At 36.7% G+C, this 9,133-nt stretch overlaps 1 protein-coding gene across 1 annotated transcript; it reads right to left on the minus strand.

Moving 5' to 3' along the window:
• Positions 1–3,030: 3,030 nt before the first annotated feature.
• On the minus strand, positions 3,031–4,144 carry LOC106962678 (perforin-1-like). The gene is made up of 3 exons (XM_015057245.1): positions 3,986–4,144; positions 3,813–3,906; positions 3,031–3,450 (listed from the first exon to the last, which is right to left on the minus strand). Exons 1-3 carry the CDS (start codon positions 4,099–4,101, stop codon positions 3,238–3,240), a joined length of 423 nt encoding a protein of 140 aa, XP_014912731.1. The 5' UTR covers positions 4,102–4,144; the 3' UTR covers positions 3,031–3,237.
• Between the last annotated feature and the right edge of the window lie 4,989 nt (positions 4,145–9,133).

Below are 9,133 nucleotides of genomic sequence, written 5' to 3' on the forward strand. Positions count from 1 at the left end.
TGAGGACTGGAGTTTGACACCTCTGTCACGAGAGGACCCAAATTTGGGACCTCTAGTGACAGACAGGTTAATGTGACCTCAACGTTAACCCTGGTCCACACAGATGCACCATTTTGGGAGACTAGATGGATTAAGCAGGAGGCTTGAGGCAAAGAAAAGGTGCAGACCCACTGAGTGTTTATTCCCCAACACTGAACAGGTACAGAAACAAGCTGAGAACCATGTTTCCCAGGTTACACAGGGTCTCGGCAGCAGCAATCAAATTATGTGGCAGCCTTTTATCTTATCCCCCTGGCGTTAAATAATACATAGACACTACCAAACATTTACAAAATAGCTTAAACAATAAAATGCTTTATTTAAGAAACATTATGTATCACTAAGTACATCTCCAAAAATACATTTATATACTCAGATGAACATCTATAACATTAAACTCTAAGGTTTGCTTTAAGAGGTGCTCAAGATGTGTCTGAAGAAGCAGCTTGTTAGCTATACATATGATTATCACATTTGTAAAAAAAAAAAAAAAAAAAGTTCACATTTGAACCTAACATATTTAAGTGAGTAAAAATAAAGTAATGAAGAGACTGTTGATATAGCCATCTCTCAACCTACTATTTTTCACAGTAAATACTGTATTAACAAGACCTGTACCAAAGGGGACATGAGGAGCACAAGTATATTTGTTGTGTACAGTATTGATTTAAGTAAACTCATAAAATAGCTTTACAGAAATATGCTCTCTAATCGATAAATTATTTGGTTTTAAAGTCAAATGGATTAATCTAAGGCAAAGTTTTTATCAATAAAATGTCCTCCGCAAAGGCTGGGATCAGGTGGCGCTTCAAAGAGGCTCCTTCAAGCGTGGAATTAAACTTTGAACAGACAGTAAGAAATACATCCGACCGTAAGTCTAAACACAGAACCATTAGAGGCATGCAGAGGCTCCTGTGCTACTAAAGGAAATAAATATACCCTGTTAAACTGCCTCCAGCAAAAGTGAAATAAAGAAATAGGTAAATTGCACATTACAGATGTACAATGCCTAGGAAAGTAAGGGACTAGCTTTATGGATTTCAGGAGGCAAGCTTTGTTTGCTTCACCTTAGAGCGTGGGGTTCCTTTTATCTAGTTATTTAGTGGATACATCTTTTGCACAAACTAGCTTCTGGGTTATTTTAGTGCATCTTGGTATCATATTTTTATACTGTAAACAAGAAGCCATTTGTTTTTTAGGGGGACAGCTGCTTCTTGTCACAGTTCATCCGTTGATGTTTTATGCGAGTTATCACAAACCACAGCAGGACAAGTCAAGATGAAAGATGTGAACTTGCAGGGTTCATTTGTAAATTCTGTCTACAACTTGCAGTGTCTCACACAAGTACAAGCACCATGAGATCTTGTCAAATCACACGATGTCATAGTGCTACAAAATTCTATGCATAACAGGTTTCTTCCTTTTTGCCGGCAGCTCTCCGCATTAGGTGATGTGCATTTTGTTACCTCATCTGAGATTATCCCATTCAAATTTGTTTCAAAGGTGATGAGTCCTCAGAGTGATTCTGACTAAGTTTCTTGAGTCTAGCACATGGGCAGGGACAGTTCTTTGTCCTCGTGTGCTGTGCTTTCAGCAGCAACAGGAGCTTCTCGTCTCCCACTAATATCACCCAACCTCACACTTAAGCCAGCTTGGATAATGTGTCATGATGTGCATACCTCTGTAATGCCCCACTGTTTTTAAAAAAAACGTAATTATAGTTGTTGAAAAGAGAGATTTAGTCTTATTTATTGATCATTCATCACACAGAAATGTTCCTGTACCATTGCCATTATAGCTCGGGTACGCTGAATAAGGTCCAAGTTCTAGGCTTTAATTTGAGTAATATTTTGCTTCTGTCATTCTGAATGAATAATGTGATTGATTATGCCAGCCAGCAAGTGAGAGCAACATAGTCAAATAACATCGAAAAAACAACAAATTATCCCCTTTTCATTTTATAACAATTAACTGAATGTAGAAAATTTTCCAAACTGACTGGTACTTGTATTCTTGTATGCAAGTACTTGCATTCAAACAAGTGGCTTATCAGAAAACAACCTTGTGACTGACTTAAGATCTATTTAAGTTGTATACTGTAAATGTTGACCTCATAAACTAGTAAAAATATAAATCCAAGTAAGGAATTGGTAATGGTAAAACCATGCCAAACCAGGAGATGAAGTTTGGACAAACAGTTTTTTGTTTTTTTTGTTATTCTGTATAACTAAGTTAAACTTTTAGACTTGATTTTAATTTCATGATGTTTGCATTTACCTCCCAACTTATTTTGTACACTTACTACATTCATAGCATCATTTTAGACCTTTCCATACCTTCTCACCTCGCTTTTGTTAACAAAATAGAAGTAAACGATCAGATACAGATTGACGAACAGAGTTTAATTTGTCCAGGTAGCTGAATACACACACACACACACACACACACACACACATATATATATATAGTGGAGTTATGCTATTATAACAGGTGTCAAATGTAAAGCATGTATGAAAAAGATTACAAAAATATGTAAAAACATAAAGAAATAAACATAAATCCTGATAGACTTTATAATTCTTTTTTGCTTGCAAGTGTTTCAGCTCTTTCAGGTTTGTGCTATAAATGAGAAATTTAACTTTTTTTTAATGTTTTGTCTGGTAAAAAGTTTAAGGGACTAATTTATGCAGCACTCCTGGTAGATTTTGTTTGAACAAATTTAACTTGTTTTTCTGTCAGTCTCCTCTGCCTGCTTTATGCCAGCATGATGGGACTTAAAGCGAACATTTGGAGTCAAAACCTTGACTTTTTCTATGTAGAAGGTTTATGTGAAAGACATTTCAAGAAATAAGAAGCACAACTCGTATTTGAATAGCCTTTTAATTTGAAATGTGGTCACACTTGCCTTCTTCATAATAGAATAAAAATAAAATTTTCTAATAGTTGCTACAAAGTGGCCATTTAATTTCCTGACTAAATATTGTGTAATATATTTTGCATGACATGTTGGAAGAGAATCCCAGACAGAATACATAAGAGAATCCCAGCATATATAATCCATAAACAATTAACAAGTTTTAACAATCCAAAAGAGACGAAGATTAAGATCGTATCAAACAAATCAAACATTTCTCAGATAAACTCAAAAACATGAGAAATTAATATCATGTAGCTTCCCCTTTCCTGATAGGTTTGTCACTAAGGAGATGGCTTATATTGGCTGCACCTCTGTCCAGTCAGATGAGGGTCACAAGTCAGAGTGTATCTGACCTCAAATCTTCCACTTTCAGCTGTGCAGGTGAAACGGTTGGCTCCTTGACTTAGGTACCTCACACAAGATCCAAGAAGGTCATCGTGCTGCAGGTCATCCTCATCCCAAATTTCAACTGCCAAAACCTGCTGTGTGTAAACCTGCATGGAAAACAGAAGTCATTATCCTTCAAAGTTAATGAGTGAATATTAAAAAAGAAAAAAATCCTAATTTATAACACATCTTCATGAAAAACATTAGTTTTCAGCTTTTGTTTTGTAATTTGCATGAAAGACAATAAAATGCCTACCTACAGTCAAAAGACATGATGAAAACATTACACCAAGACGACACAACACAGAATAACACGACTACAGGAGTAGAGTCAAAGCCTGTAATTATGATACATAAATAATGATGTATCATCTACATCATGACCGCTGGACGTAAACCTTAAGTGAAGAAAATGTCTGTTGTTGTTTGGGGGAAAATAAGCAGATTTTTGATGATTATGTTAACTGACCTTCCCGAAATAATAATTTACGTTCCAATAGGGATCATCTGAATAGATAATGTCAGTTCTGTAGTAGGTGGAACCAAACAACATCTTCACATAGCTGTAAGACGAATAGGGGTAAGTGATTTAAAAGATTTTATAACATATTTACAAACATTTCTATACATTTATTAGCCAACCTTTCAGTGCTGCCGATATAATCTCCCCTTCGAGACCTGCCGGGGACAGCAGTTCCTGGCCAAGTTAGGGGTGTTCCCTGTACATTCTGGTTCTCTGTGTGAGCTCGCCATGGCATTTTCCTCCAAGTATTTCATAGCAGTAACTTTTAATCCCTCTCTTTTGGTCAAAGGACCAAAGAGAGGGATTTGGACTAAGGCCTCATACAATAAGGCCTTAATACATGGGTTGTGCTTTGCCCCTGCGCCACCACAGCACCCCCCAATAATTATATTTAATAATTAACTGCATATTATATTTATCCTAAAAGCTATAAGATTTAGTTAATTTTTGTTTCAATTCTGTTTCAAATCTAATTTCATGCACCTGAGGAATATCTACAATTTTCAGTTGAAATTCTCTCAATGTTATTTAAAACACAAAAATGACTAACAACAACCTGACAAACAAACAGAAAATCTATTTCATTTTTTAAATCCAGAGATCAAAACAAAGCAGTATTTCTCTTGAATTGATGGGAACATGAAAGAATAACGATAAAACAAGTGTATGCATGTTTAGTGCAGTTACCCAATTCTCTGCAGTCTCATCTAGATTGACAGTTTTATCCCCTTCCAGGTCACATGTTATTAAACTGGCTTTGGGGAGAGACGGCTAACAACACAGAGGAAATTCATCTTTCAAGTCTTCTGACCATCGAGCCCAAACAGGCATGATGTATTCAATTTGTGTGTCCGGTCCTTATTTTAATCAATAATACATGCTACACTTGTGCTTTATGTATCAGTTGCAACTTGAAAAAAATAACTGGAATTTGCAAGTTGATTTGTGATCAGCCAAACAAAACAAACCTACATATTTCTCTAAATACTCTATGTTCTAGCAATAAAGGAACATGTTTACACTAACAGATTGAGCAGTACTGTGGGAAGATGATATAGCGAGATACAAACTGTGATAAGTTTGCATTAGATTAGCTAATGGTGAGTAGAACACACACAGAACGAGTTTCACAGCCAAGAAGCTGCATCCAAGCCTGGTAATCCAAACGAGAACATTGTCTGACTCCCCCAAAACAGCAAAAACAGAGAGTTACGTTCTAATGATACATGGAAGACATTCTTAAACTATTATGTTTGGTGGTCTTAAAGTTGGACCAAAGGGCAAAGAGGAGCTTAGTGGCATGTCTTTCTCCATCATGTGTAGATGATGTCACAAAATCCAATGTTTTTTTTTCATGCTTAGACCCGAATATAAGGCTTTTTTTTTAAATGCCGATATACTTTGTAAGATGACAAACAACTTTAGAATGAGCACCGCATCCAGTCTTTCAAACATTTAAAGGGGTTTAAATCTTTAACTTAATCATTTTCTTCAAAAGAATTAAACATGTGAAGTCGTATGTTATTTATACATGAGCAATTATCATGATTGTTAAAAATTCATTACACATTTATGATGATATATTAAGTAAGGTAGAAGGAGAAGAATGTTGACAATATTTTAATAAAGGAAATAAAGACATTCATACTGACAACAATAGAGCTATTTCTGGATCAATCATGCTTCACAATGCATGCTGTTTTAACATCTGCTATACCAAAGGGGACATGAGTAGCACAAGTGTATTTGCTATGTACCATAGTGTTTATGTAAGGAAACTTATAAAATATTTTTTTTCAGAAATAGACTCTCTAATCAATAAATTACTTGGCTTTAAAGGCAACTGGACTAAATCTAAAGCAAGGCCTTTATCAATAAAATGTCCTCCACAATGGTTGGGGTCAGGTGGCGCTTCAAAGAGGCTCCTTCAAGCGTGGAATTAAACTTTGAACAGACAGTAAAAAACGCGACCTTAAGTCTAAACACAGAACCATTAGAGGCATGCAGAGCCTCCTGCACTACTAAAGGAAATAAATATACCCCCTTAAACTGCCTCCAGCAAAAGTGAAATAAAGAAAATGTAAATGTCACATACGGACGTACAATGCCAAGGATTGTAAGAGACTTCACAAGGCGATCTTTGTTTGCCTCTCCTCAGAGAGTGGGACTCCTTTTTAATCGATTAATCTTTTGCACATTCTAGCTTCTGGGTTGTCTTAGTACATCTTGGCATCACAGTATTATATTTGAAGCAAGGGGTTATTTGTTCTTTTTCGTGGGCCAGCTTTTTCCTGCCACAGTTCATCTATTGACGTTCTGTGAGTTACTGCAGACCACAGCAGGACAAGTCAAGATGAAAGATGTGAACTTGCAGGGTTCATTTGTAAATTCTGTCTACAACTTGCGGTGCCTTACACAAGTACTAGCACCATGAGATCTTGTCGGGTTCAAATCACATGATGTCATAGTGCTACAAAAATGTACGCGCGACAGCTTTATTCATTTTTACCTGCAGCTCTCCACTGCCTACATCAGGAGGGATACATGTATGAGCATCTTGAGCTCAATGGCCAAGTGAAAGATTGCATCTTGAAAGAAAATCCTAGTACCCAAAAAGTAAAGCACAATCTGCTGTTTTTGTATCTGATGATCTAGCCAAAAATAAGACTAGCCATCTGAAACTGGCTGGCTGAGCTTCTTTTTACAGAATTTGGACATAGATTCTCCAAGAAGAGGCCTCGTCTCTGTGCAGATGTGATTTTTTTCCCCTATTCCCAGAAGAGGACGGCATTGAGCCCACTGCCCAGTCCACTGAGCTAGCATACCAGGACTCAGCAATTTGCTCACTCCAGCCAAGAGCAGCCGCCATGCTTCTCTGGCCCCATGCTGACCCCGTCACAACAGTCACAATCGTAGGCTGTGCCAGTAGAAAGTAATTAATTCATTAGAATAACAATTTAAGTATTGTTCACTTCATGTTGTTTTGCTTTACTTCATTCTGCTTTAAATTGCTTTGGAAAGTTGGGGACTGGTAGAGTCACTGTTTTTTTTTTTTTCAATGTCTTCCTATTCTGTTTTGGTCAAGTTTCGTTTTCCTCTTCTCTCACTCAAACCCACAAATACATGCCTGTATAAACCTTATAGATATGCGAGGTGCTTATCCTGGCCACTAAAGCTAAAGTTTTTAGCTTCCTGAAGCTCTGCTAATGTTAATACAGTAGCAACCATTAGGTCAGTTTGCTAAACACAGCTCACATTCTCCACATTGCAATTGCCTGTATTACACTACTGAGTTCAGACAGATATTAATATCATATTGATATTTATATTAGTGGTGGCTGTGGTTGCTAAATAGTGCTGCATACACTCTTTTAGTCGATGTGTGATGAGCCGCTAAGTCTGGGTGTGACATTACCATGCTGCCCTTCCGCCATCTTGTGAGATCTATGTTGGTTTTTGTGTTGCCGTCTTGCTTGTTCTTGGCTTCATTCAAGTTGTCACCAAGATGGTTGATAATACAACATAAAGAATATGTTGCCCAGGCATGTTTTAGTGAAATGACCACACCAATTCTTGTTCTTTGTTAGCCACAGTTAAATTTTCCTCATTATCTATTCCTCATAAAATACATTGATTTCTGAAAAATAAATATTAATGGTGAACTATGATAATATTGTTTTTTTTAATCCGTGTTGCAGTTTTATTCTTTTTTTCCCATTTTAATTTTTAGTTTTTAGTATGAGTTTTTTTTCTTTTTACTAGATATTTTATCTGAATTTTGCTATCCTTATGAGTTTATTGACTGAAGTTCAGTCAATAATATGAACTTTATTAACTAAAAGTTTGACTATTGCATTCATAATTTTGCTTGCATTTAGAGAAGGTCAATGCATGAATTCACGACAGCCAAGTCGGTCCTCCTATTAATAATTGCCCTTGGCACTTATTGAAAGTTATTCCCAGCCAAATCAACCTGTTGTTGCACAACACTGGTCAGGGGCAATGTTTTATAAATGTTTTATAAATTTAATTTTCAAATAATTGATTAAATTAAAATATGGAATCAAAACATTTGATTACACTGCACTTCTACAGGGAAACATTTAAAGCCAAAGCCCATTGTGGTTCGTCTATAAAACAGCTTGCCAGTCATGGTTTATGCTGTTTCTTTGACAATTTACACGATTTATGACATGACATAGGGTTAGAGCTGTGCAGTGTATATTTACCAAACATAAAATGCTAGAGGCAAGAAAGTCTTGGTGGATCTGAGACCTTGTGCATAAGTGTGGTGATGCTTGGCTGAAAGTGGTTTTCACACACCCAGTCAGCTATGATAAGAACCCATGAAATTTTAAATAATACTGGCTGAGTTTTACTTATTGAACCGATACTGATATGAATGCCAATATGTTGTGCATTAATGTTTCCCACCAGAGGTAAAAGCACACTGGAGCAATGCTCCAAAAAATGCTCCAAAGATGTAAAATATTTTGCTTCCCAGACAAATAGGTCGGCCGATGATGAGGTCAGTTTGGGTCTACACTTCATTCTGCACCACTTAGATCTCACAGGGACATTCACCTGGAGAAGTAAACCGATATGGAGATGGTTAGGCAAGTTGGGGGTTAAATTCCTCTCCCATGGACACATCACCATTTGACAGAAGGACACTGGAACAAACTCTATGACCTCCTGATTGCAAGATGACTATCCTACCACTGAACCACAATGAAAAACAAACAAAAATAAATTCTAGCTTTCTTCTTGGGCTGTTTCTCCCTGTGCACTCGTCAAGATAATCTGTCATGATTTTCAAAATGCTAATCGGAGAAAGAAAAGGGGAAAAAAAAATGCACAGTCATTATGGTAAAATATTGATCTAATGCCTTTTATTGCTGCAGTTTACCGCAGCTCGACATCATTCTTTTATTCAGACCTGTGCTAATTAAAGCACAGCACTGAGATTTTAAAGACGTACTAGCTGCAGGCTTTGTGTCTTCTCCAATAACGACGCCTGCCTCCAGGGCTCGTTTCCGATTTCTGATACCCCACTGACTGAAAAAACCCATTTCTCACAACTTGAAGTCTGCTTCTACATCTCAAGAAATCTTCTATTTGTCTTATGCTTATCAATGTCTAGCAAACAATTCGTTATATTTTTCCTCATATGACCGTTGTTTGTGTGCTGTGTTTTGGACTCTTTAAAGTGCCATTCTTATTGTTTATTCAAAGAGGTCAGAGATCAATTGACTTGCAGCTTCGCG

Source organism: Poecilia latipinna, unplaced genomic scaffold (assembly GCF_001443285.1).
Source record: "Poecilia latipinna isolate Pla-1442-1.1 unplaced genomic scaffold, P_latipinna-1.0 Scaffold1447, whole genome shotgun sequence".
Classification (NCBI taxonomy): domain Eukaryota; kingdom Metazoa; phylum Chordata; class Actinopteri; order Cyprinodontiformes; family Poeciliidae; genus Poecilia; species Poecilia latipinna.